We start from the raw sequence: 26,787 nt of genomic DNA, 5'->3' as shown, positions 1-26,787 counted from the left end.
GGCGGCAGCCTTTCCTACCTGGGGGGCATCCGGGCCGGGCAAGAGCCTCTCCTCTTCTTGAGCAGCAGCCGGGCCTCCTCTTTCCTTCCGCAGGGGGCGCTGGTGTTTGAGTTCCAACCCATGAGGCCCGGAGAGACCAGCGGGCGCCTGGCCCTCAACAGCCTTGAGCTGGGCTCCTTCCAGTATGACCTGATCCTGAGAGCCACCCCGGCCCGGCCAGAGAAGCCGCTCCACTTCAGCACCATGCTGGGCGGCAGCCAGAACATCCTCACCAAGTTCGTCAACTACACTCGCCAGAGGACCGAGTATGCCACCAAGGTGAGCAGCAGCAGCAGGGCCGCTGGAGCCAGAGTGGCAGGCTCGCCTCGTGGCCAGGGCTGGGGCTGAGCTTCCTCCCATCCGCCCGGCCACGGAGACTGCCCCAGCGGGAGCAGCCACCACCACGCGGTGGGCCATTGCAGCTCTTGCGGCAGACCCTCCAGGAGCACCGTGGCGCCCTGCTCTAGTGGCTGCAGGTGCTGCCCGCACCCCCGCTCCATCGGGGCTACGTGTCGACCACCTCACTGGTCACTGCCGGTCCTTTGCACTGATGGGAAAGTGCTTGGAGCGGCCTCCCATGGTCAGTAGTCTGGGATTTATTGGTGGCATTTCTCTCCTGCTAGTTCTTCCAGGCATAAACAAACTGAAGCCCTGCCTTAAAAGCCATCTAAACCATTAAAAACATCGACTTGAAATCCTGGCCCAAAGCTTGAGTTTTCAAGGCTGTATCTACTCCCACTTGTCACAGCAGCTCTCCAGGCCTCAGACAGAGAAAGGCCCCCAAAGTGGGGATTCTCTTCACTGAGCAGGGGGAGAGCAACTAGCCCTCTCCGTCCCCAGCGCAGCATCCCTCCAGTGGCTGGTGCTGAATCTTACGTTTCATTTTTAGACCGTGAGCCCTTTGGGGACAGGGAGCCATTTTACTTATTTATTTATATCTATGTAAACCGCTTTGGGAACTTTTTGTTGAAAAGCGGTATATAAATGTTTGTCATCTTCTTTGCACCTGGACGTATTTCACAACCGGCTTTTAGCTTGCATCTCCTCTGGAATGGAGGGGATGCATTCACATATCGACCAATTTTACCCCAAAGTCCCTGCAAGCTATTGGGGAGCACTTCACACACAATTTAGATTTTCATCGGGCGTTAGAATGTAGCCCGATTTATATCCGGAGTAAAAAAATCCATTTTTTGAGTTGGTTTGGGGGGGCAACTTTGAACTCACAGTAAGGCCTCTCAGTAAAGCCTGCTGTCTGGGAAAGTTCCTGGGAACTTAGCACTTGCAAAGCACACGTTCTGCCCCCCCCCCCCAAGCCATGGCACGCCCCCCGCCCTGCAGTGAGCACCAGCCTATTTCCAGCACAGGCAGTGGCAGGAAGACACACACATGCTCCAAAGAGGTCACAGGCCCTTTTCTTTGTGTTTGGACTGTGTTGGCAGGTCAGGATGGGGCCCCTTCCACCTAGCATGGCTCAGTCAGCCTGGCAAAGGCAGAACATCTTTCTCTGCTGAGGCTTCTCTCTGTTCTACCCCCCACCCCCACCCCCTAACCCATGCATCCTGCTCCTGGCTGAGCCACACGCTCCTCCTAGGCAGAAAGTGTCCAAGCGCTTGGAGGGGAGATGTCTTCCTCTGCCCCAGCTGCAGTGGAAGTGCACCAGTAAGGAGAGGACTGCTCATTCAGATGGTCTGGAGACATGGAGTTAAAGTTCCCCATGAAGTTGTTTATTTAGGAAATCCGCCAGGGAGAGAGCTGAAGGCCCACATGCCTTGCTGCTAGCTACATACAGGAAGAGGGGAGGGAGGGGGAGGAAGTCTGAGAATGAAACCCCAGATGAACAGAGGAGGATCACATGGTTGGAGGGGCAATGCCCTGATGGGCTGCCTCTACCCCTCATGCCCCTCGTGGCCAATAGCGTGGTTGTGCGAAGAGTCGAGGCCCTCAGGAGCTGCATCTCCAACAGAAAGCAGGAATGCACCAGATGTGGGCGAGCAACAAGGGTGACTGGTCAGGATCTCGCCCAGGCAGCAGGTGCTATAAAACAACGAGAGAGCAGTGCAGACTGTTGGTTTCATAGCCCACTGCTTAAGCAGGGTGACTTGGCCCCACCCTGTCCGTCAGGGGGTGTTGGTGGTCCGTAAAGGGGCCGGCCTCGTTTTGCAAGCCCCTGCTCTGGCAATGCTGCAGGGCCTCCAGTATGACCAGGAGAGGGGTGTTAAGAGTCAGAGAAACAAGCCACGGAACCTGGGAATCAGAACACAGCCCAGTTTGTTCTCTGCGGTTTGTTTTACTCGGATGCCGAAACAAGAGTTGAGTCCATGAAACGAGGCCTCTTTGTCTGTGCTGGAGTACTAAAGCAGCAACACGGCCCGCCTCTGTCTCTCTCCCCAGATCGACTGCCCGGACTTCCACGTGGACAAAGTCATAAGTGCGCCTGCAGGATCCCAGGCGGGCACCGAAGTCAGCGTGGAGGTCACCTTTGAGCCTTGCCAGCTGGGAGAATCCAGGGGCACCCTCCTCCTTTCCTCCCCCACAGGGGGCGACTACGTCATTCCTCTCTTTGGCTCCTCAGTGGCCCCCCAGCCTCAGGGGCCCATTCAGATCAGGGCTGGCACCAGCACGACCATCCCCTTCAAGAATGTGTTCTTGCAGACCATGTCCTTCACCTACCTCGTGGAGAGCCCGGCCTTCACCGTCAAGGCCGTGGAGAGCATCCGCTCCAAGAAGTCCGCCTCCATCACCGTCTCCTTCGAAGGGAACCCCACTGGGAGCAAAGCTGCTGTCACCAGCAAGCTGGTCGTCTCGTGCCCTCGGGCAGCAGGGCTGGGCTCCGGAGTCTGCTGGGTCTATTATCTCAAGGGGATCGTGCCTGAGAAATGAACTCGCGGTGACCCCCCCGCCCCCCCCCGCCTGCCCATCTCCTTTGAGCAACGCCCTCCTCGAGGATGGGCAGCCAGGGCATTCCTGGCATTGAGCCCCCACACATTTCAGTCGATAGGAGGGTCACGACTCCACTGTGCCTTTGGGAGAACAGAGGCCACCGATTGCCAGCATCCCTGGGGCCCGTTTGGAGGGCTACAGGCTGCGCTTTGCAGTGCTTAGGCAAAAGCAAGACATCCATCCAAATAAACGCGGCTTCTCCCTCTGGAAGGAGGGCAGCAGGCCCCCTACCAGGAGTGTCCTTTCTGTGTTAAGAATTTGTCCAAAGTAGAGAAGATGATCCACTGAGTGCATTAATAAAGGCAGCCTCCCACACCCCCCCCCCATATTTCCTGGAACTATCCAGCATGCCCTTGTGCCTTAAACCCATGATCAGAAACAGTGTTGCATGTTACTTTTGAGAAAGCTCACTTGCTGCACAAGACTGGATTCGGGAATAAAGTTATTAAACAAAACGGAGGTGCTGGCGAGTTTGTCAGGATCAGCCCTTGAGCAGGATCCTGGCATCTGCTTGGGGGAGAGCCAGGGAAAGAGGCACCACCTGTCTGCTCAATGGGGGGGGGGTTGTCTAGAAACTGGTTGGGAATGAGGGTCAGACAGGTCAGAACAGCAAGGGCAGTGGGGCTCTGTGTCATGTCACAGATCTATGGGGCAGCTGCACAAATGCGCAGTCTCGCCTGAGCAGGAGCCTGAGAATCCCTTCTTTAAAAAGATAAAAAGCCTATTTCTGGCGCTTACGGCTGCACAGAAAAATGTAAGAGCATGGGGGGGGGCAATATTGAGTGGTGTCTCAGAATCGAGGGGGCAGGCAGGCCCAGGACTGCCCATGGTCAGGGTCTTTGCCCTTTAGGGCATTGCACCACCCCAAGTCGGCCCCCCTTTTGCAGACCATGTGCTTCTGGGAAGCTCTTGAGCCTGCTCATGCAAAAAAGAGTCCTGGGGTGTTTTGGTGGGGGTATCCCCTAAGGTTGCCAACATTTCATTGCCAGAATGAAGGGCACAAGTTTGGAGTGGCTGACGGGGGGGTGGGGGGTGCTGGGAGGTGCATGCAGTGGTAATCAAGAGCCTGAGTAGCACTGAGGTCTATGTGATTGATTGATTGATTACATTTATAAACCGCTCCATCCAGAGGCTCTGGGCTGAGTACAACAACTTTTAAAAGGCATAAAAACACACAATTGAAAACATAAAAACAATATAAAAACAATTCAAAAACAATTAAAACCATTTAAAATACCTTTAAAAAACAACAGCAACAACAGTTTGTATATATGCTGTTGAGGGTCCAACATTTCATCCCCGGCATGAGGGGCAGTGGGCAACCCTAGCCCCCACCCCCAAAACATCCACAGCCCATCTAAGAAGAGGGCGGGGGGGGCTTCTCATTGCAGCCCCCTCCCTTCAAGACCGACGGTGGTCGCGAGTGCTGCAGGTAGCTGCAAGCCCCCCCCCCCCCGCTCACTGCTGGAGACTGCGGACTCCCCCCCCCCCGCTCCCGGCTTTTCTGGCGCCTGGGGATGATGGGGGCTGCGGTCCAGCGGGGCCGGGGGGACCCCTGCCCGGGGGGCCGCCCAGCCCTCTCCTCCTCCCGCCCCAGAGGCCCCACCGGGGTCAGGGGAGATTCCCCCGCCCGGAGCCCGCCCCCTGACTGAGCGATCCCGAGGGAGGGAGGGCGGGGCTGGCCGGCCGGCACGTGCTGGGCGAGGGAGGGCGGGGCCCTCGACGGAAGCCGGAAGGGCGGCGGGGCCGGCGGCGGGTCACGTGCCCTGACCAAGATGGCCGCCGCCATAACTGCCGCCGCCCGGTAGCCCCCCAGAAGGTGAGGGGAGCCCCGCTGCCGCCATGAACCCGGAGAAGGACTTCTCTCCGCTCACGCCGAGCATCGTGCGGGCGCTGAACGACAAGCTCTACGAGAAGCGGAAGGTGGCCGCCCTCGAGATCGAGAAGTGAGCGCGGGGAGGCGCGCGGGCGGGCGGCTGCGCGGGTGGAGGCCAGACCCGCAGCTCCGGGCGGGGGGCCGGGCCCTCTCCCCCCGCCCTACCGGCCTTAAAAGCTTCGCCGCAGCTCGGAAGGCGCCCCCGGCGGTCCTTCTGGCCGAGGGCTCTTCCCAGTGGAAGCCAGGCGGGGGGCTCGTGCCTTGCAAGTGGCGGGTCGCTCCGCGCGGAGAAGAGGGGCGGAGGCCGGCCCTGCTCTGGAGAACGGCTGGGTGGGCCTGGGTGCTGTGCAGTGGGCTTCCTTCTAGCCCCGCAATGGGACCTGGCTGCGGAAGGAAGGGGGGCGCCGGCTCCGTCCTGCTTGGAACTGGCAGTTCGGTGGGCCCAGAAAAAGGCTTCCAGTCGCAAGGCTGCCGAAAGACCCTCTGCCCGAGAGCCTGGGGAGAGCCGCAGCCCGTCCGCGACAGGAAAGAGGGTGCTGCCTAATACCAAGGCAGGCCGTTGATCTACCTGGCTGCTCAGTCTTTTCTAGCCTGTGCTGAGCAGCAGCAGCCACTCCAAGGTTTCAGGCAGGAGTCCTGTCCAGCCCTCTCTGGAGATGCTGTGGGGTGGGGGGGGGGGGTTGAAGCTGGGACCTTCTGCATGCAAAGCAGATGCTTTGTCCCAAAGGACAGGGTGGGCCAGTGGCCTCAGTTGACTCAGTAGAAGGCAGTGTGGTATGTTCCTATAGATTTCCTTTTCCTTTGCACTGAATTAAGATATTGAATTGCTGTGTAGCTAATTACATTTTAAAAAATGGGTGCCAGCTTGAACTGGAGCCAGACGTGTGGTGCTACATGCTAAGACCTCCCCCCCCCCCCCCCCGATTCTAGGCTAGTCCGTGAATTTGTGGCTCAGAACAGCACGGCTCAGATTAAGCATGTCATTCAGATTCTGTCGCAGGAGTTTGCACTTTCCCAGCATCCTCATAGTCGGAAAGGGGGCCTTATTGGTCTGGCAGCCTGCTCCATCGCTCTCGGGAAGGTAGGCTTTCATGCCATTTACCATACTTGTTCTTTTATTTATATAGCACGGTCTGCATTCATGAGCCTCAAGTTATTAGCGAGTTGTTGAGTGCTGCTGCGGATTCTCCTCTCCTCACTCTAATGGAGAAGGACCTCCAGTCATAGGTGACTCTGCAAATCTAGAAGTGGGAACTCCCAATTAGTTACCAGCCTTTTGCAGGGTCCCCTGGATTATTTAAAGGACTGTGTTATAATTCTGGTTACAAAGTTTCTTTTCATTGTTACAAAATTAGGAGAGGCTCTGAGCAAGATTGTCTGGGTGGGAAACAGTTTGTCCGTGACTGGGCAAACCACAGACAAGTTCTCTTTCAGTGAAAAACTTGTTGCAGTCCTCATAGACAAAACCTGAGCTAGTTCCCATGCTGATCTCCTGATGATGGGATGCTGAAATTGGATCCTCCCTCTGTCTGTTTTGGAATTGTCCGAAGGGAGCACGTTTCTCTCCATTACAGTTTGGAGAAGGCATGGAGGACAGGGCAGGACAGGAGGAGTAAACCTCCTCAACTTTTCCTGCATTCTAGGGGTGTGGGGAGGTGGGGGCAGAATACTGCCCACTCTTGGTTGTTGGCAGTCGCCCCAGGATTGAACTGTTCAAAGCAACAATCCCTTCCCTGTGGCTAACAGGAAAGATGCTTGGCGTCCTGGCCTTGGCAAGAGAGCTCTGCTGCTCCTGTTCCAAGCTTTGGAAGGAGTTGCTGCTCCAGTGTGGGCAGCACCTTCAGCCTGTCATCTCCTTGTGGTCTGCTTGCCAGGACTCCGGCCTTTATTTGAAGGAGCTGATTGAGCCTGTGCTGACATGCTTCAACGATGCAGACAGCCGCCTGCGGTATTATGCCTGCGAGGCGCTCTACAACATTGTGAAGGTGGCCAGGGGCTCCGTCCTCCCCCACTTCAACGTGCTCTTTGATGGCCTGAGCAAGGTAATGATCTCTTCTCTTGGTGCACGGAGTGTGTAGGCCAAGAGCTTTTCCCCTGACAAGGCCCCTCTTGACTGCCACAAGAGAGGTGGACTCTCCTCCCGCCTTAAACTAAAGGTCAGCAAAAAAGAGCTGCGAGGAGTAGGGGGTTGGAATCTGTCCATGCACCCTTTAGGATAGCTTTTCCTCCTGCCTCCTTGTACCCAGTAAAGCCTTCACCCCAGTGTGTTCCCCTAAGATAGTCTGTAGTCCATACATGCACTTGCCAGTGGCAACCATTCTGTTTAAACTGTTGAGTGTCTGCTCCCTTATAAAGTGGGGGGTTCATTTCTGGGCTTCAGAGGTACTCCAAAGGGATGAGGGGACTTCTTGGTTTTTCTGAGTGCTTCTGGAGCTCCGTGGGAAGAGCATGAGACCCTTTCTGCTGTGGGAATGGGGCAGGATCACTGGCAGTCGCAGATTTTGGCTGAATACCCAAACTAGCCTAGATCAGTGGTTCCTAGCCTAGTCGTGACTCTTGCTTTTCTGTGCTTGTCTCAGCTAAACTGCATCCTTTTCTGGCTGCTTGTTTTTCCTAGCTTGCTGCAGATCCAGACCCAAATGTAAAAAGTGGTTCAGAACTCCTGGACCGGCTTCTGAAGGTACGTCTCTTCCGGACAGTGGTTGATTGTGTTGGGCTTGCATTTCAGAGGAGTTTCCGGGGGAGGGACTGCATGATTTCTCCTGTTTCAATAGAGTTTGAGGTATGGACAGGGGGGAAATGTCCAGGCATTTGGCTGGTATCTGGTTTCAGATTGTGAAGTCTCATGCAGTATTTATCATCTTAGCTTTTGGTCATGTACCATTTCTCCCCTGCCAACCCCCGGTATAGAACCCTGGTGATTGCAGAAGAACCTGAAGCAGTGTGGCAATTTTCTGTATGTGTTTTTTATGTGTACTTGACTTGCTCTGAATTGTTCTCCTCTTTTGGCTGCCCCCTGGCTGTGACACACACTGGGCAGGAGGCTGGTTCTTGTAGTCCTCAATAGGGTAGGAAGCACCAGGGGTGGGGGGGAGGGGTTGTTGGTTTTAAATTACGGTTTAAATCGCTCCACAGACTCAATTTTACTTTTTAAAATCATAATTCAAGCTACTAGTCAGGCAGATTCTATTCATAGTTTTCTAATAAAATTACATTCTTGTTGTCTAATATAAATTTAATACATATTCAGAGATGGTTTCCTTTTCAGAAGGTAGGTACACACATCTCATAAATGCTGTTTCATTCGGGCAGCCACTAGGCCTTGCATTTCCTTGTTGCACTGTGTGCATTCCACACGCATGCCTGTCTTACCCACAGGTACAAGAACTTCATTAAAATATTCTCAAATATTTTGGGCCTCTCTTATGGCTTGCAGCTGCCGAGAGGTGTGTTCCTTCTACAGTGGAGGGTCCACTCGAAAGAGGCTTTCTCAGGACTGCATGAATACGCTCTGTCAACTTCTGGTTTCACTTTCTGTTCCCTTCCCCATCCTGTGAACTTAATCCAGACTTCGACTCTCACTCCTTGTTCGGATCTACACCATCCCCCTAAATCTCTAAATCCTCTACTCATTTATTGGCCTTCTGAGGGGGAGAGCAAGGCCCTGACTCTGTGTGTGCGCGCGCGCGTGTGTGTGCATGCCGCATGTACATCACCTGCAGAATAGCACTGATCAGGTCTATTAGCTCTCATCCCCGTATACTACTGCTAACATGTTTATAGAAGTTATTAATATTAATGATTGACCTAGGTTCTGTATGATTTGTTTTTTAATCCAATTTAAAATTTAAAAAACCTGATTTTTTAAAATTAAAAAAACCCACCATTGATTTTTTTTCTGGGGGCACCTCCTACCTAGGTTCAGGAGCTGTGCAAGCTCCCATTTTGCTTGTGAGTAAAAAGCAAGTTAGGAGGGGGAGGGAGGGAGGCATAAGAGCAGAACAGCTGCCCTGCCGGATCAGGCCCAAGAAGGCCCATCTAGGGCAGCATCCTCTTCCCCACAGTGGCCCACCAGGTGCTGCTGGGAAGCCCACGGGCAAGAATGGAGGGCAGGCTTGCTGCTGCTACTACTACTACTACTCCCCTGCAGCTGGTGTTCCGAGGCATCTTGCCTCCGAGGCTGGAGGACTGACTGCTAAGTGGCCACTGGGCCAGACGGCTTCCCGTCCTACCCAGCAGCAGCTGCCGCCAGCACTTTAGCAAGGTAGGATGAAAAGCCCTCCGGCCCAGCTGCTGCTTAGCAGGTGATCCCTCCTGCCTTGGTTTTTAGGAGACAGGAGCAAGCACAGCTCCTACCCTACAGAGAATGGCGAGAACAGCCTGTCTGTGGGTGTGTCTGTGTGAGAGATTATGAGCCCTTCGAGACAGATAATTGTTTTTTATTGTATGGTGCTTTGAACTCAATAGTGGCATATCAATATTCATTTTAATAAAGTTTCTCTTGGATAATTAGCAGTTATGTAGAACCATGATAATAGAAGCTCAGCTAGAATGTATCTCACAGACAAGGGAAGGTATGAGAAGTTCAGAGTGATGCCAGTGTGGTTGATGACCAAAGTCAAGGAAGCTATAAAGGCAAGAAGGTTTCCTTTAGATAAATGAACATCTTGCTCAAATGAGGACAGGGGAACCAACTCTGGTGCCAAAAAACCAAAAACTGAACAACAAAAGAATGTGCGAAATATATTGCTAAAAGTAGAGAGATGATACCAAGTCCTTCATGACAGCCGCAAAAGAGGCAGGGAGGTGGTTGGGCCATCCGATGCCAAATGGAGTGGGGAGAGAGACACAGTCTGCAGGGGAGGTGAATGACCTCTTTGCATCTCTCTTCACTGTGGAAGAGGTTAGATGTCCAGAACAGGACAAAGAGAACTTGGACGTGAAACACCCGGAGAACGACTGTTGTTCTCACGCAGATCATGAGAAGTACACAAATTTGCACTGGTGGATGAAGCCAGGACAGGCAGCTGTTGGCGTGTGTTTAAGACCAAAGAGGAGAGGCCTGAGCTCCCAGCTGTGGGTGGGAAAGGCTGGACCGTCAATTTGTGGGAGAGGGCTCCTTGGTGCACTTCCTTGCTCTGGATGCTTGGCCTGGAGCTGGTGCCTGGTGGGGGTGAGGGTCCCACCTCTGCTGGGTGGGGAGTGCTCTGTCCTAGATGGCTTCTTCTGGCTTTGTAGGACATTGTGACGGAAAGCAACAAGTTTGACCTTGTGAGCTTCATTCCTCTGCTACGTGAGAGGATCTACTCCAACAACCAGTATGCTCGGCAGTTCATCATTTCCTGGGTAGGTGCTTGTTTTGTGGATTGACTTCGACATTTATATCCTGCTCTTCCCCCAAGGAGCCCAGAAGAGTGCACATGGTTATGTTTGTCCTCACAACAACCCTGTGAGGTACGTTAGAGATGGGACTGGCTCTGAGTCACCCAGTGAGGCTGGGAGGGGATTTGAACTCCAGTCCAGCAGCCCGGCCCACACAGCAGGCTGGCACTCTCGTACTGCAATAAATAAATACGATCCAAGGGCAGTCGTGGCCTGATGTTGGGCCCTCCTTTCTGTGCATTCTCCAACAGACAACCCATATCATACTAGTCAGCTTTTGCTCGGGGGCAAAACCTCCCGCGGCCTCGATGCAGGCTGCTGTCAGGCTCTGAAAAGCCCACTTGGCAGCTGGTTCCTTCTCTGGACAGGCCGATACAGCTCCGTTCCAAAGACGTGCTGGCTCCTTGCTGCTGTATCGGCTCTTGCATTAATTTTCACTGTCTCCTGAAACTCATAAATACTGTGTTTTCCTCTCCTCCCCCCCCCCCCCCCGAGCTAGATCTTGGTGCTGGAGTCTGTTCCGGATATCAATCTTCTTGATTACCTGCCAGAGATTCTAGATGGGCTTTTCCAGATCCTGGGTGATAACAGCAAGGAGATCCGTAAAATGTGAGTGTGAACCTCTGAGTCTGGGAAGAGCCGTTACGCAGGGGCCACGCAAGCGCTCTTCTCTGGCCCTGGGGCGTTGCTCTGAGAGTGACTCCCTCGCTCCACTCGAGCTCGGTCAAGCCGGGCTTGTAGAGAAGCGAAGGGCGGCTGAAGCGGAGGGAGGCTGGCGGCTGCAGAGGGTGCCGCTTCCATGCCCTCCTTGGGCAGGTCCAGGAAGCATCTGGCCGCCCATGCTTCTGGATGGAGCCGCCTGGGCCTGATCCAGACAGGAGGAGTCCCCATCTCCTGTCCCTAGCGAGCCACCTCCATAGGCCTCTGCTGGTGCTCTTCTTCTCTTTGCAAGCACTTTCCTGAAGTGCCCCTGAGCTTTGCTTGAGGCTGGCTGGAGCCGGAGAGGTTGACTGGGGACATCACACTATTCCGGGTAGTGAGATCCACAACAGGTTGCGAGGAGGAGCTCCAAAGGGATCTCTCCAAACTTGGGGGTGGGGAGTGGGTGCCAAAGTAACAGATGCGGTTCAGTGTAAGCAAGTCTAAAATGATGCATACTGGGGCAGCAATACCCCAACCACATATATGCTGATGGGGTCTGAGACCAAGAGAGACATCTTGGGATTGTAGTGGGCAGCTCATCGAAAGGGTGGCAGCTGTGTTGAAGGCCAATTCCATGCTAGGAGTTATTAGGAAGGGGGTTGGAAAAAGGAATGCCAGGATTATCATGCCCTTGTACAGATCTAGGGTGTGGCCACATCTGGAGTCCTGCGTACAGTACTGGTCACTGTATCTTAAGGAGGACATTGTAGAACTGGACAAGGTGCAGAAGAGGGCAACCCAGATGATCAGGGGCCTGGAGCACCTTCCTTAGGAGGCCAGGCTACAGCAGCTGGGGCTCTTTAGTTTAGAAAAGAGGCGACTCTGGGGCGAAATGATCGAGGTGTATAGAATGATGTGTGCTGTGGAGAAAATCAATAAGGAGGAGTTTTTCTCCCGCTCTCATCACACCAGAACCAGGAGTCATCCCATGAAACTGATTGCCAGGAAATTTAGGACTGTTGAAAGGTAGCACTTTTTCACACCATACCTACTTAAGCTATGTAAGTTTCTGCCATGGGATGTGGTGATGGCTACCAGCTTGGCAAATCCATGGAGGAGAGGTCTCTCCATGGCTACTAGTCTGGTGTCTCGGCCACCTCTAGCCACAGAGGCAAGATGCCTCCCCATCCCAGTTGCAGGGGAGAGCACCTGCCCTCCTCTCTGGCCTGTGGGCTCCTCAGAAGCATCTGGTGGTCCACTGTGAGAAACAGGATGCTGGGCTGATGGGCCTGATCCTTGGGCCTGATCCTGCAGCAGGGCTGCCGTTGCGTCTGCCTGATAGCAGGCAGGGCCAGTCTTGGCAGCCCAACGTTGGTCTCTGTTGGTCTCTTCCATTGGTACGATCAGCATGAATTGGGGGTTTCTGAGCTGGTGTCCCCAGATGATGTTGGCTGGCATCCTCGTCACCCGAGCCTCAGGGTCCAACGGGCATTGTGGCTGGAGATGGTGAGAGTTGTCGTCCAAGGTCGTCTGGGGACCCAGGGTGGGGGGCGGCTGGCACAAATGGCCCTTCAGTGTGTTGCCCTCGCCTGGTTGGCGGGGGGCGGGCCATGGGAGCTTGACCAGGCCGGGAACTGCCTCTGAAATCTCTCTGAATGGGTGGCTTTTCTGCTGGCCTGTGCAGGTGTGAAGTGGCCCTTGGGGAGTTTCTGAAGGAGATCAAGAAGAGCCCTTCCAGCGTCAAGTTTGCAGAAATGGCCAACATCCTGGTGATCCACTGCCAGGCCTCTGGTGGGTCCCGCTCTTTCACCCTGTGGGTTCTGACACCCTGTGGCCAAGGCGGAGCTTCCTCCTCCCTCCCTCCCTCCCTCCCTCCCTCAGCGCACTCGTCCTTCTTCCCACCACTCAGAAATCTGCTTCGGCTGGGTGTCAGTGGTGTGTTTGAAGGAGAAAACGGCAGCCCTCCTCTTGGGGGCTTCAGTCGCCCCGACCGTGTGACGTTCCTGCCACGTGTGGACGATGAAGCTCGGCTCAATGCTGGAGCCTCCCGAGGGTGCCTCTGAGGGTTTGCTGGCCCACGGGATGCCTCGGTCTGCAGGCCCACCGGGGCCCACTGCTGCGCTTCCCCTCCCAGGGAGATTGGGACTGGCCCGTACAGGGGCTAGAGCCGCCCAGTCGCCAGATTGCGGCCCACAGAGCTCCTTGGCACAGAGGGGCCGCAGCCACTCGCCCAGCGTGACTCCGGCCCCTCTCCCGCCACCCCCTCAACCAGTTCTGTGTTGGGGGCAGCAGGAGAGGTCGGAGAGGGTTTCGCTTGCGTGCATGGAGGGCACTTTAGGCTCTGGATCCCCTTTGTGGTCGGGAGGAGGAGCATGATGGGGCCTTGTGCCAAACGCTGCGTCTGCTCTAGAACCGCTTGGCTGGGGCGGCAGAAGGAGCTTCTCCTCTCTGGCTGTTGCTTCCAGGCAGGCTCCTCACTCCCCCCTCCTCTCCTCCCCCCCCCCGCTGCAGATGATCTCATCCAGCTGACAGCCATGTGCTGGATGCGCGAGTTCATCCAGCTGGCAGGCCGCGTCATGCTGCCGTACTCCTCGGGGATCCTGACGGCCGTCCTGCCCTGCCTGTCCTATGATGACCGGAAGAAGAGTATCCTCACGACAGCAAGCCCCCAATGCAAATCCTCGGGAAGGAGGGGAGAGGGAGGGGAGAGTCCTGCCGCCGCCTTGCAGAATGGAGGGTTGTCTGTGCCCTGCAAGGTCCTGCCTGCGCAGGGGTCCCCGATGCCACAGCTCTGGGGTGCCCGCTCAGGGTTTGGGGGTGTTGCTGCTTCTCTGGATAGCAGCACAAAGGGGACGATGACCTCCTTGCTCTGGGCTCAGCCTCCCTCTAGCCCGCGCACTCTCCTCTTGGGGTGAAGTGCCTTCTGTCCTGTTCAAGGTCCCACTTCCTTGGCTGTCTTGGTCACAGCAGTCTCGAGTCAGCACCTTGTTGCTTGGACTCTCTTCTCCCCGCCCGCTGGGCAGCTCTTTGAGATGCTCCCAGGCTGGTTATGGCGAGTGTTCTCGGGGCAGGAGCTCTTCCCCGTTAGCTGAGCCTCCCAGGCCTTCAGAGCCCACCATCCCAGGCCCTGTCACTCCCAGATCTGCTCTGTGTGGCCCTGCTGGTTGGGGCTTGATGGGTGGCTGCATGTTCCTTACATCAGTGGGGCGCAGGCATCAAAGAGGTGGCAAATGTCTGCAACCAGAGCCTGATGAAGCTGGTCACTCCGGAGGATGACGAGATGGACGAGGCCAAGCAGCCCACTGCAGCCCCCCAGACTGACTCCGACCGGAACGAAACGCTCCCCAAGCATGAAGTGCCCTCAGGAGGTGGTGAGTCCACTTCCCCTGAGCCCCAACGGCTCTTCCCGGCTGGGGAGATCCTGCATGGGTGGGAAGCGGAAACCTCCTTCCTGGTATGAGATCAGCATAACATGAAGCATTTTCTAAAGAAAGCACAATGACCAGCAGGGTGGCAGTCAGCAGAGGGGCCAGAGATGATCTGCATTTCCACGGCTGCTGCTTCTGGCTTTGCCTTTCTTTGTGCTGGTGCCTCCATGTTTGACTTCCAGGGCCAGCCTGGGGTCTGTGCCCTCCTGCCTGATCTGCTAGGGTGGTGGTTGGCAGGGCAGGGCGTGGCGGAAGCACCCACGGACAGGCCTGTGCTGCGTGCAGCCTAATGTGAGTGTCTCCTTGCAGGCGGCCTCGATGCCTCCAGCGACTGCAGTTTCAGCAGCCCCAGTGTCTTCATGCCAGCCAGGTAAACTCCGCAGCGGCTGCTACTCCTGATGTTGGGGTCCTCAGTTGCCACTTCAAGCAGAGGGGCTCTCAAATGTGGCTCCGCAGATTTTGTTTATTTAGCAGACGGCCTCCGGTTGTTGCAGGTCCCCGGGACGGGGGGCTAAGAGAGCAGCGTGGCTGTGGTAGGAGGACTTCCAACTCGCTGGGGGGAGATGAGCCGAAGGGGTCTCTGCCTCTTTTAGGGCTGACTGCAGAGGCCTTCAGTGTTGGGACATGTCCTGGGGCAGAGGGGTGTGTGTGCGCGAGCACTCCTGCGCAGGCAGCTGCAGCGGGAGACGAGGTGGGCAAAGTCGCTCTGCCCTTGGTGTCCTCCGCCTCCTTCCCCTTCCACAAATTCCAGCTAGAAACACCAAGTTCGGATCTGAACTGAACTTGCCTTTGCCTGTGGCTTTGGGGTTTCTGCAGACCCTGGAGGCTGGCGGGTTGCAAGGGCTGCGTCTTCAGGCAGTCCAGGCTTGCACAGGCCCCCTCCCAAGCGCCAGCTCCCTCTGGTGGGCAGGGCAGGAGGGCTCCACTGGCACGTAGGTGGTGGCAGAGGGGGGGGGTGTTTTTTCTGCCCTCGTAGGGTCCTCCTCTGAGCAGCATTTGTTGGTGGTGTATTTTAAAGCTGTTCCTGGACCTGTTACGGCACTCAGAGCTTTCCCCTTTGGGATCTGAGACACTGAAGGATCTTGGGTTTGTGCTGGAGAGGAACAACATGGCAGGACTTGAGGCTCTGTTGTTCTCTGAGCAGAACGCCGGACGTCTGTTTAGGTGCAATACCATCATTGGGCCACAGGGGGGGCACTGTGACACCATATGTTTTGTGTGTTTTTTAAAAAAAGATGTGATTCATCATTTTTTAAGCCACTTATTTGCTTGTTTAGATTTAAGGGAGGAAGAGGTTAAAGAGGACCCTGTTGTCGCTGCTTTGGGGTCCTTTCCACCCTTCCAGTTCTCTCTAGATGTGCCCTTTAATCTCCAGTCTCGTTTCTTGTGCTTCCGGGCAGAAAGGTCTTCTCCTTCAGTTGCTGATGGAGGTGCTTAAGGGAGGTTTGGTGCTGAGACTGGGCAATGCCACGTGCTCTTCTGGAAGGCTGTCAGGGTGCCGTGTGTGTGCATGGGCTGCTTGCCTTTGAACATTCCTTCCAGGGTGCAGCAAGTGAGCGGAGCACATCCTGAGCACTGCTGATGTTGTATTTTGTGTGATGATTTGCAGTCCTCTGCCAGGGGTTTTCCTTCAGTGTTCTAAATAACTGTCGTCTGAAAGCCCTTTGACTTAAAAGGAGAATTAAGGTGAGTTCCACTTCTGCTCGGGTTTGAAAGAGTGGCAGTTGCTGCTGTGCTCGCTTCCATTTCTGCCCTCTAGAAACAAGACTCACTCTGTTAAGTTGCCGGCATTTTTCTCTAGTTTCAAATGGGGGTCCATCTAGTCACACTTCCCTTCTTGGATCGCTTCCTGTGCATTGTGCTCCTCAGTCATTCATGACCGTGATGTATAGGGAATGATTCTTTAGATTCCCTTGTTCAACAGAGAATCGCTTGCTGCACATCATGAATTTCCCACCCCCGAACTCTGCACCAGATTTCAGGGCATTCGAGCAGGCAGTGCAGAGGTCCTGAGTGTGAAAGAAGCCGGGGCTGATTGCTGCTTCTGTGGGACTGCAGCCCGTTCTTCCATCTCCCTTTCGGGGAGAGGCACTCCTGGGCGGCTGCCCCGCGCATGCTTTCCTACATGCCTCATGCACCTGCTTGGGGCCCTGAATGGGAATCTTGGGGAGAGGTGCCTGCCATTGCGAGCGGACTCGGAGGTGGTGGGCTGTTGGTTCAGCCTGCAGCCAAACGGTCCCACTCCCCCCCCCCCGCCGCCACCATTTTGAAACCTGCTTTGGGGGCTGGCTGAGAGGAGGCAACATGCGCGCATTGGGAGCGGGGGGCATCCAGCACCTTTGAGGAGGTGCCTCTGGGCTGCCTGGCACCCCCCCCCCCGCTGGTCCCAGCAGCCGGTGGGCTTGGCCTTCGGCATCCCTGCTCTGCGACCGAGCGGTGCTCTCCTGCCCGTCTTTCCTTGCCGACTTCTGTTCTCGCCTGTAGTTAAACGCAGCCCTTTTGAAACTTAGTTGTGATGGAGGCGTAACGAGCGGTCGGCTTGGGCCTGAATGAGGGCATAAGAACAGAGCAATCACCTTGCTGCTGGGCCAGGCCCAAGGAGGCCCATCGAGTCCAGCATCCTGTTCCACTCAGTGGCCCACCAGAGGCCTCCTCTGGGAAACCCCCAGGCAAGAGGGGAGGGGGGCCGGCCCTCTCTGCTGCTGCTGTGGCTCCCCTGCAACTGGTACTCAGAGGCATCCGGCCTTGGAGGCTGGAGGTGGCCTGCCTTGGTTTCATGTGAAGAGACTGTGTTCACCAGGCCCCGGTGGAACTCGTGCTGGTTGCTTGGGATCCAGCATGGCCTCTTTTCCTGCTGCTGCCCCCCCCCCCGGGAGCCGCAGGTGGCTGTCTTGGGCTGCCTCGGGGCTCCCTGGATGGCCCTGCAGTAGCCCTTCCGCCCCACGGATCGCCAGCATTGCAGGTGAAGCGTGCTGGGGCCCCGCCTGTCCTAGCAGCCGGCCATCTCCTCCGTCGGGGAAGCCGTTTCCAAGCACTAACGAAGCGGTCAGGGAATTCAGGCGCTGAGCAGTAGCCAGTTCTGAAGGGGCGGTTGCCCTGGGAGAGGGCATCCTCCCCCCCCCCCCACTCAAGAGTGCCAGGGATCTCTTGCTCCTCAGGCAGGCGGGGAGAGCCTCTCTCTGGGGCCACTGGAGGCTGTGGGGCTGCTTGGTGCAGAATCCTCTCTTGCAGCCGTGCTCAGCCCCTGAGCCTGGAAGGGGAGCTCTCTGAGCTTTGAGGCGGTGAGCAGCCCTTCTGGGGACTGGACAGGGAAGCCGTTCCGGAAAGCTGCGGCTCTTTTCCTCCTTAGCCCATGAAGGAGTTAAGGGGGTGGGGGCGGCTGGGCGTTGGGTCCCCAGATGTTGTTGGATGGCAACTTCCCTCCTCTCCAGCCACCATGGCTGACATCTGGAGATCCACGTTTGAGAACTTCTGATTGGGAGCTTGGCTTGGAAAAGGTACCATTGCCTGTCATGCTGGCTTGGATCAGGGCCTCTTATGCATGCATGCATGCATGTGTGCGTTGATGAGTCTGGGTAGTGCCAGCCAAAGAGGTTCTGGGAGAACTGCTCTCGGAGTTGAGAAGTTAGAGGGAGCCTTCATGCCTGGAGCCAAGTCTGGCCATCTGGAAGAGCCTTCCTTCCAGGACTGAAGGCCCAGATTAACTAACACTAAACAAGCCTGTGTGTAATTCTGGATCAGGTCCCGATAAAAGTAAAGTTTCGCCCTTGGGTTGGTGCCATCTCCTGGTGCCCGCAGAGTCCTGTGGTTGTCTTTGGTAGAATACAGGAGGGGTTTGCCATTGCCTTCTCCTGCGCAGGATGAGATGATGCCTTTCAGTATCTTCCTATATTGCTGCGGTCCGATAGAGGCATTTCCCATAGTCTGGGGAACATATATGGTGACGTCCTTGCCTTTGAGCAGCCACCATACCAATCCCTGCCGCCTTCTCACATCAGTTGGCACGGTTACTCGCTCAGCTGACGCGCACCTGCTGTGCAGTCCGTGTGGCTGCAGCCAAACGCTCCCTGGCAACCGTCTGCCCCCCACCCCCTTGGGCTAAGCTGCTTGCGTGTGATGCAGACACTGCCCAGCGCTTTATGGCAGCATCACAAAGTGGAGCACTCACAGCAGTGACTGCCTGCTAATCGGCACATTGAGAGGTGAGGGCGAAGGAAGGCAATTAGTCTTGGAGAGATTTGGGATGAGGGCCCCTGAGTGGTGTTCAAACCAGATCTAAAAGTCAACGGTCTGAAATGAACATGGACCCATAGAGACCAGCAGTGCTGTTTGCCGTGGGATGCCCAACTGAATGGCAGAGTAAGACTTGTGGGAGGAGGAGGAGGAGGGAGAGGAAAGTGGGGCACACATAGCCCTGTGTTTGGGGCCGACGTGCAATTGCTACTTCTCTGGGAGTTCCATTGAAGTGGATGGCGACTGAGCATGAGTAGTGCTGGCTGGATTTCTCCCCATAGCGCTCTGTGTGTGGGGATCAGATGGCCTCAGGTCTGCCAGCTCACGTCATGGGAAGGAGCGGCTGCCCCCGCCTGACCTGGCGAGAGGCCTCTGCCCAGCTGGCCTTGCTTGTGTCTCCTGCTCCTGCCTCTGCAGTGCTGAGAGAGTCCCGGTGACCCTCCACCTCGATGGGATTGTCCAGGTCCTGGACTGCCACCTGCACGATTCCGCCATTGGGATGATGACCCGGATTGCAGTCCTGAAGTGGCTCTACCACTTGTACATCAAGACGCCTCGCAAGGCAAGTGGCGGCCCAGGACGGGCCAGGCCTGTTCCGGGCGTGGTGGTGGTGGTGGTTGTCTTTTTGGAGAGGGCCAAGCGTGGCCCCTCCCCGGCGGCTCCTTCGTCTCTCCTCCCCTGTGTTCAGACCAAGGGAGGCAGAAGCGGCGCCCGGTGGGGGGGTTCCGGAGTCCGCCCCTCCTCGGTTGACGTCCCCCCGTGACTGCCTTGGCTCCCCGGGGAGGGAGACACACACACACACACACACACACACACACACACACACACACACACACACACGGCTTGCCTACTCCAGTGCCCAGCACCAGCGGCGGCCGGCCTTCTCTTGCCACCCTCTCTCCCTGCACTGCAAGCAAAGGATGGGGACCCCTTCCGACGGGGGGGGGGGGCCTGCCCCCTGCCCCCTCTGTTGGCAGGGAAGAGCAGGGCAGACAGGCAGTGGCCCAAGCCCCTGGCAGGGCCTCCTTCCACCCCCCACCACACGAGTTCACCCGATGAGAATGGAAAGGGAGTGAGAGCCCTTGAGGGGCGTGATAAGCCGGAATGCTCCTTCCCAGGGGAGCCTCTCGCCTTGCAGGCAGGAAATGCTCTGAGCGCAGGGCAGCAGAAGGCCGCCTGCCATGAGGACGGGCCGGCTGGCTGGCTTTGGAATGGGCCTGCTGCGCGCGTTGGGCAGGGGCTTTTCCTGTCCCGTCACCCAGCACTCGGCACAGCCCTTTCTCCTCCTCAAGGGAAGTCGGGGGTCTTGGCCGTGCCCAAGAGCAACGGCTGCCCTCTTGCTGGCTGAGTCGTTCAGAAATGGGTCTTGAAGGGTGCGACAATGAGCTTGCCTCTGAGGCAGGTGAAAGCAGACTCCTGCTCAGCTTTGCATCCTCCCGCCCAGAAGACACTCGTGTTTATTAAGTGAAGCAGGAGCGGAACTCTTCTCTGGACCGTTCCTTCCTGCAGCCGGTCACTTCGGCGTGATTGGCTCCTACGCTGGTGGGTGGGCTCCCCCCACCCTACCCCTCGTGGGGATTGGGACCTGATGGGGTTCTCTGTGGGTCTGGGCGTCTCCTTCATGCCCTCCCTTTCGGCTTGCAGATGTTCCGGCACACGGACAGCCTCTTCCCCATCTTGCTAAAGACCTTGTCGGATGAGTCAGATGAGGTGAGTGACACTTTTGGGGGGCGGGGTGCATGTGTGAGGTGTGTGTGTGTGTGTGTGTGTGTGTGTGTGTGTGTGTGTGTGTGTGTGTGTTTAGAACCCAGTGCTTGACGAAGGCTGTGTCCTCGGAGCATGCTGCAGTGACAGAGGAGGGCTAGCAGCTGGCTGCCCAGTGTAGACCAAAAGCAAGCGCGAGGAGGGCCGGGGGGGGGGTTCTGGGCTGCACCTTGGTGTGGCTGGTGTCACGGCTGCGGGCTGGCGCTCCCAGCCTCCTGTGCATCTTCCGTGGCAGAAAGCCAAGTGGGTGGGGCTGTGCCCAGCCAGTGAGGAGCCTGGCATGGAGTCCTCTGGATGAAGCCTGCTTGCTGGCGAAGCTGCCTCTCGCTCGAGTGGCCCCTCCTGGAGGGGCCGCTTCCTGCCTCTCTACCCAGGAGACCCCCCTTCACGGGGACTCGGACTGCGCTAGCTTACGCCAAGAGGCCAGGGTGCCTCTGCCCAGCAACTCCAAAGTGCTTTCTCCCACTTCTCGTAGAGATGTGAGTGGCTCGGGGCGGGGGCTGCTCTTTCTCCTGGCCCCTCGCCTTCCCACTTGAAATGGAGGATAAATTCTTGGGCAAGGTGAGCAGCCTGGGCCCCGGAGTTCCTGGCCGAATGGGGACGCGAAGCCTTCTGCACCCTGGTCAGCAGACCGTGAGGGATGCCAGGCCGGGGAGTTCATCCGCTTCTGGGGACCAAGCAGGACACTTTCCCAAAGCAGATGACAGCAGGGGTGCTGCAGATGGATTGAATGGGAATCCTTCCAGGTGCCCCAAACAGCCACCAGAGGGCTTGTTCTGCTCCGTAACTGCCTGTCCTCATTCATCGGTGCTCACTTACGTACCTTTTCAGAGGGGGCAAACACCGTCGCTGCTTACACAGCATAACTGGTTTTTGTGATCCTCTCTGGATTCTCTCGCTCCTGCTTCTTCTGCCTGCTTTTTGGGGAACGCATGGAGTGAGCAGTTAGGCATACTTCAGCTGCGGGCCGTTGTCTGTCCTCGAGATAGGCCAGTGGGTACTAGTTGTTGTTCCAGGGCAATTCTAGTCATGCCTGGATGGAACCTTCTCCCTCAGCCTTTTCCAACCAGGGTTGCTGTGCTCCTGTGTCTGGTGCGTGATATTGTGCAGGGTGGGAAATATCTTCCTCCGGATTCTGTTGGGTCCCTCAGCAGCTTTTAACACCACAGATCAGCGGATTCCAGCCTTGGTGCCCCAGATGCTGTTGGGCTATAACTCCACCAAACGAATAATGTAAACGATCTGGACACTGATATGTAAAAAATAAACCAGCAGGTCCAGTAATATAACAAAAAACAAAAATACAACTCAATATATAAATATAAATTATCTTCAAGACGAAACATATATACGTGTATAATATGAATCATTCATATGAGCAAATAAGACATAACATCCAATCAACAACAGAAATATGAATGTAGGACAATGATTGAGTGAGTGATGAAGTGCTGTCAAGTTGGTGTCGACTCTTAGCGACCACATAGATTGATTCTCTCCAGGATGATCTGTCTGCAACTTGGCCATGAAGGTCTCTCAGTGGTACGTTCATTGCTGTCGTCATCGAGTCCGTCCACCTTGCTGCTGGTCTTTTTGTCTTTCCTTCCAACATGTCCAACCTAAGTCCAACATGATGGACTTCTCGAGGGAGCTGGGTTTTCACATAATGTGACCAAAGTAGGATAGTCTGAGCCTGGTCATTTGTGCCTCGAGTGAATATTCTGGATTGATTTGTTCTTACCCATTTGTTTGTTTTCCTGGCGTCCATGGCATCCTCAAAAGTCTTCTCTAGCACCAAAGTTCAAAAGTGTCAATGCTTTTTCTATCTTGCATCTTCAAAGTCCAGCTCTCGCATCCATAGAATGTCACAGGGAAAACTTGTCTGAATGATTCTAATCTTTGTAGGTGTAGACACATCACGGCATCTAAATATCCTTTCCAAGGCCTTCATTGCAACCCTACCAAGTGCTAATCTGCAGCGTATTTCATGACTGCTGGATCTGTTACTGTTGATGGTTGATCCTAAAAGGCAGAAGCTATCCATCCCTTCAGTGTCTTCATTGTCAGTTCTGAGACTGGTTGCCTCAGAATTTATCAAAACAGCAAACATTACCGGAAAGCTGTTGTGTTTACACGCTTTGGAAATATTACATTGTTCTATTGCTCTACGTTCATATTTCTATTGTTGATTGGAAGTTGTGTCTTATTTACTCATATGAATGATTTATATTATTATATACGTTTCACCTTGAATATAATTTATATTTCTATAATTTCTATAATTTATATTGTAATTTATATTTCTATAATTTTGTGTTTTGTTAGCTTAGGTCTGATCTGAACTCCACTCATGCCTCAACTTCGGCCAGTGTGGCTGGGGATGATGGGAGTTGTAGTTGGGCAGCCCCTGGGGAGCCAAGGCTGGGGACACTCCGGTCATGGATCATTCTGTGCTCTTCATGGGAGTCTCCCAGTGGTGGTGAAGTCAGAAGCTCCAGGAGGGCTTGAAGAAAGGCCTGCACGTTCACATTCACATTCACCCCCTTGGGGGCCCAAGGGCAGCTCCCTCGTCTTGCATGCCAGGCCACCGGTGGCGTGAGCCACCCTCCACATCCACACCTTGGGATTGAACACCCCCCACACCCCCGCCCCGTCCACTGGTCCCCCTTCAGGCAGGGTCCTGAAATCCTTGCTGGCGCTTCCTTTGCCCACCTGGAGTGTTCCCACAAAGCTGGAGCTGCCCCAGGCCTAGAATGTCAGAGTGGAAAGCACCACCGGCTCCTAATGGCTGGAGGTGGGAGGCTTCCCTGTGCACAAAACATCTCGCTTGGCTCTGCCTCCTGCCTTGCAAGGGAGGGGCTTCCCAGAGGTCCATGGATTCCCCCGCCCCGCCCCCCCCCCCCGCTGCCTGGACAGAGGGATTTCCATCTCCTGGGCTCTGCAGCATGGCAACGCCTCTCTCCTTCTGTCTCTGTCCAGCTCTGGCTTCTCTGCCTCTTGCAAAGAGGACACTGACCCTCAGGTGGGGGGGGGGGAGTCCGGTTGCACACGGAGGATGATTTCGCCCCGGTGTCCCCGTTTCTCATGCCTAGATGTTGAGTGCCGCTGCACAGGTTCTTGGGGGGTGGCTGTTGTGGCCCAGAACAGGTGTGGCATTAGCTCGTTGGTCCTCCCTGGTGTGATGCCAGGTGGAGGGTGCTGAAGGGAACATGAGCGGGTTCTGTGAACCATCAAGGGAAGCTTCTGTGACCTCCAAGGTGCTTCCTCTGGCTTCTTCCCCTGCAGATCTTGAGTTGCATCTTTGCATGCAAGTGTGCAGGCAGCTGTGGCCGTGTGTGTAACGCACACCTTTCAACGGGCCGCTGTCCTAGTGGAGGCAGGCCGGTTTCCGCAGGGCAGTGACCGGTTGTGGGGTCAGAGGCCTGCTGCCCTCCCTCCCTGGCCTGCGTTCTCAAGGCACGTGGAAACTGCTTGGAGCAGGGCTGCTGGTTTTGGACTACAGCCCCTATCATCCCCAGTCCCAGAGGCCCATAACCAGGTAATAACTCAACTTGTAACCACTCAGCATCTGATGAAGTGGGCTGTCGCCCCCCGAAAGCTTATGCAACACGAAACCACCTTGGGATCTTCTCCTTTAGTCTCCAGGGTCTGCCTCTTTCTTGGCAAGTTTGGCTTATATGGCTAATAAAACAGACAGTGAGAACCATGGCCAAGAGTGAGGGATGATGGGAGTTGTCGTTGAACACCTGTGCAGCCTGGACACGAGGCGGCTGCTGCCTGCGGTTGGTGAGAGCGCGTGGCCTGCACCTGCCGTCGCCCGGGGAGGTTCTCGGCACCCCTGGCCACTTGGGGCTCCGGCCCCTGCGCTGCGCCCGGCCAGCGCTCCGGCTTCCCTCCCCTCCCAGGTGTTGCTGGAAGGGCGGTGAGGGGCGACTCACAAGTCCAAGGAGCACTCTGGCCTCTCGGGAAGGGAGCTCACTGCTGGCCCTTGCAGGAGAGAGCAGCCTTCCGGCTGGATGCATGGGGCCACCCTGGCTCCCGCCAGCTGCCGTGTGCCCCCGGCTTCCTGAACTGCCCTCCAGCCAGAGCGGTGTGCTGGCAGGCCGCTGCCACCAGGGAGCCTCTGAGCAGCAGCAGCAACCCGCTTTCTCAGGCGTGCTCAGAAGCGCAGAGGTCCATCAGGCTGGCATCATTGGGTGCGCCAGAAACCTGTCCCCCAAAGCCCCGCCACCTTCTGCGGTGTCTTCCCAGTTGCATGGCTAGCAGACTGGCGCCACGGGCAGTGCAGGTGTGGGTGGGGCCCCGAGAGCTGGCAGTTGAGGCCCTGGCGCTTGCTCGCCTCCGTTTGCGGGGACCAGGCAGGTCCAGGCGTGTCGCAGCCACCACCACTTCCAGGGCTGTTGGGCATGTGGAACTTCTCCCACTTGCTTCGGCCAGGGTGGTGCTGCAGATTTGGGGGGTGGGTGGGTGTCACGTGGCTGTGCTGGCATCCCGCAGGCCCCGGCGGTGGATGGGAAGGAAGCAGCAGCAGCTGCTGCTGCAGTTCCTCTGCCGCGAAGGGAGGATGCTCCTGCCGCCCTTCTGTGTCATGTCTGCCCGAGGGCTGGCAGGGAGCCAGTGGCAGGCTCCGTTGCCTCCCGCCTCCCCCGTCTCTGCTGGCTCGGCTTCCTTGCCTGTGTGTCTCTGCAAAGGAAGCCGAGAGAAGCCAGGCGGAGCTTAGGGGGGTGGCTGACAGGCTGCTCCTCCGTGGGAGGGAGCCCGGGGGTGAGGGCGGGGCTAGTTGGGTGCAGTGGAGGAGGAGGAGGAGGAGGCCAGAGGGACACTGAGAGTGCCCAGGTGGTGTTGTGCCGGGTGGGGTGGGGGGTCTGGCTCAGACGGCATCCAATGAGCTCTCTGGTGGCCTTGGACACACGGCCATCTCTCAGTCTAGCCTACCTTGCAGGGTCGTGGTGAAGCTCAAATGGGATCAGCCCATGGATACCCCACCCCACCCCATATGGTTGGGAGGAAGTGTGGAGGATGGATGGATGGATGGATGCTGTGTTGCTGTTTGAGGAGGAGCTCAGGTGTAGGGTGAAGGCAGTGAGGAGACCGGGTGGGGCTGCAAGAAGGCGTCTCTGAGCACGTTTTCAGGCCCAAATCTCCAGGGGCTGCAGTCCAGGCTCTGTGGAGTGAGAGGCTTCTCTGGGGAGAGACTCCGGTGGAGAGGACTGGGCAGTTTGGGCTGCCCTTCGAGGCCGATTCGGGCTCTTTGCTGCTGTGTGAATCCAGGCTTGGCATGGCTGGCCACCCAGCGGTGGTCCTCTCAGTCTCCGGGTCTGGTCTCCGCTCACTCGGCCTGCAGGGATCTCTGTGCTTCTGGGGTTGCGCCCTGGGGGCTGCAGGGGCCACGGTGCTGCCTTGCCGGCCTCCGGGTACGAGCAGTCTGGGCTCGGTGGGCTTCCGGGGCAGAAGGGGTGCTGGAGGCTCTGAGCGGGAGAGAAGCAGGCGGTGGCTGCCCAGGAAGTCCCGTCCTCCTGTCGGAGGCTTGAGGGAGGCCGCGGCTCCTTTGGCAGGGGAGGCAGCTCTGGTTCTTGTTGGCCCCAGACGAGCCAGCCTCAGGTAGTAGTGGCTGTGGTAGTGTCCTGGCCGCAGCCCGGCTAGGGGGCCTCCAGCAAGCCCCCGACTCCCAGCTGCCCATGGGGCTGCCTTGGCACCTGGGAGGGTTCCTGGGGCGCGGCGCAAGACACTCTCCGAACCCTCGAATCGTGCTGGCGAGTGGCCTGGCCCCCCAACCAGGCCCCCAGGGTGGCTCACGTGTGGTTGCCTGGGAGCTCAGGAGACCAGCAGGCCTGAGCGGCCTGGGCCCGGCCACTGGCTCTCACTGCCAGCCCTTCCTTTCTGGCCTGTGGCGCAAGCGCTCTGCTCTGCAGCACCAGGGAAGGCCCTGGCAGGATGTGGCTCCTCTGGCGGCTGGGTCATTCAGCCTCTGCTGAACCCCCCGAGCTCTGCCTCAGTTCCCTGGCCCGGTAGGCCTCTCGTCGCCTGGAGATGTGAGCTCTGGGCGGGTGGTTCTCGGGGTCTCCCCGGCTTCTGCCCTGGGGCAACGTGCCCCTGGGACCCACTCTCTGCCTGCCTCCCTGAGGAGCGTTGGAGCGGGCTGGGGGGCAGCAGGGTGTCCTCCTGAGCTGCTGAGACCTCGTGGGGGACGCGGGGCGGGGCGGGGGGCCATGTCTCTCTCCAGGAGCAGCCAGGCGTCCGATCAGTTCAAGCAGAACACGCGGCGCATTAACTTGACCTAGATCTCTGCTGCAGATTTTTGCAGAAGCGCGTCCGGTCGGGTAAAGGGGCAGCAAGATGTGGGTGGGCCGGAAGCGGCTTGCCCTCCTGCCTCTCCCCCAGGCTGCGTGGGGGCCGCTTGCCCAGTTGCGCTCGGCTGCTGCCGATGGCCGGAAACGGCTTCTTAAAGCAGACCCTGGTGGGAATCCCGCGCTTCTGGCC

The 26,787-nt window shown here is 56.8% G+C and overlaps 2 protein-coding genes across 7 annotated transcripts in view; both read left to right on the top strand.

Annotated features, from left to right (window-relative positions):
- HYDIN (HYDIN axonemal central pair apparatus protein) overlaps window positions 1-3,437 on the top strand; it is a 156,822-nt gene extending 153,385 nt beyond the window's left edge. For all 4 annotated transcript variants that reach the window (XM_053271217.1, XM_053271215.1, XM_053271216.1 and 1 more), the window contains 2 exons: window positions 94-318; window positions 2,434-3,437. In XM_053271217.1, the coding sequence (XP_053127192.1) occupies window positions 94-318; window positions 2,434-2,922 (714 nt within the window). In that variant the 3' untranslated portion in view covers window positions 2,923-3,437. The remainder of the gene's footprint in view (window positions 1-93; window positions 319-2,433) is intronic.
- Window positions 3,438-4,711: 1,274 nt separating this feature from the next.
- The window catches only part of VAC14 (VAC14 component of PIKFYVE complex), a 63,150-nt gene continuing 41,074 nt past the window's right edge, over window positions 4,712-26,787 (top strand). For 2 of the 3 annotated variants that reach the window (XM_053271174.1, XM_053271175.1), the window contains exons 1-12: window positions 4,713-4,928; window positions 5,789-5,939; window positions 6,733-6,900; window positions 7,476-7,538; window positions 10,097-10,204; window positions 10,740-10,849; window positions 12,567-12,673; window positions 13,394-13,528; window positions 14,095-14,253; window positions 14,620-14,680; window positions 18,961-19,105; window positions 20,188-20,253. In XM_053271174.1, the coding sequence (XP_053127149.1) occupies window positions 4,825-4,928; window positions 5,789-5,939; window positions 6,733-6,900; window positions 7,476-7,538; window positions 10,097-10,204; window positions 10,740-10,849; window positions 12,567-12,673; window positions 13,394-13,528; window positions 14,095-14,253; window positions 14,620-14,680; window positions 18,961-19,105; window positions 20,188-20,253 (1,377 nt within the window). In that variant the 5' untranslated portion in view covers window positions 4,713-4,824. Of the gene's footprint in view, window positions 4,929-5,788; window positions 5,940-6,732; window positions 6,901-7,475; window positions 7,539-10,096; window positions 10,205-10,739; window positions 10,850-12,566; window positions 12,674-13,393; window positions 13,529-14,094; window positions 14,254-14,619; window positions 14,681-18,960; window positions 19,106-20,187; window positions 20,254-26,787 lie in introns of all 3 variants that reach the window. The other variant, XM_053271176.1, reaches the window with a different exon arrangement.

This window comes from Hemicordylus capensis, chromosome 9 (genome assembly GCF_027244095.1).
Source record: "Hemicordylus capensis ecotype Gifberg chromosome 9, rHemCap1.1.pri, whole genome shotgun sequence".
Lineage (NCBI taxonomy): Eukaryota > Metazoa > Chordata > Lepidosauria > Squamata > Cordylidae > Hemicordylus > Hemicordylus capensis.
Note: the sequence above shows the minus strand (reverse complement) of the source record. Positions and strands in the feature narration are given on the sequence as shown.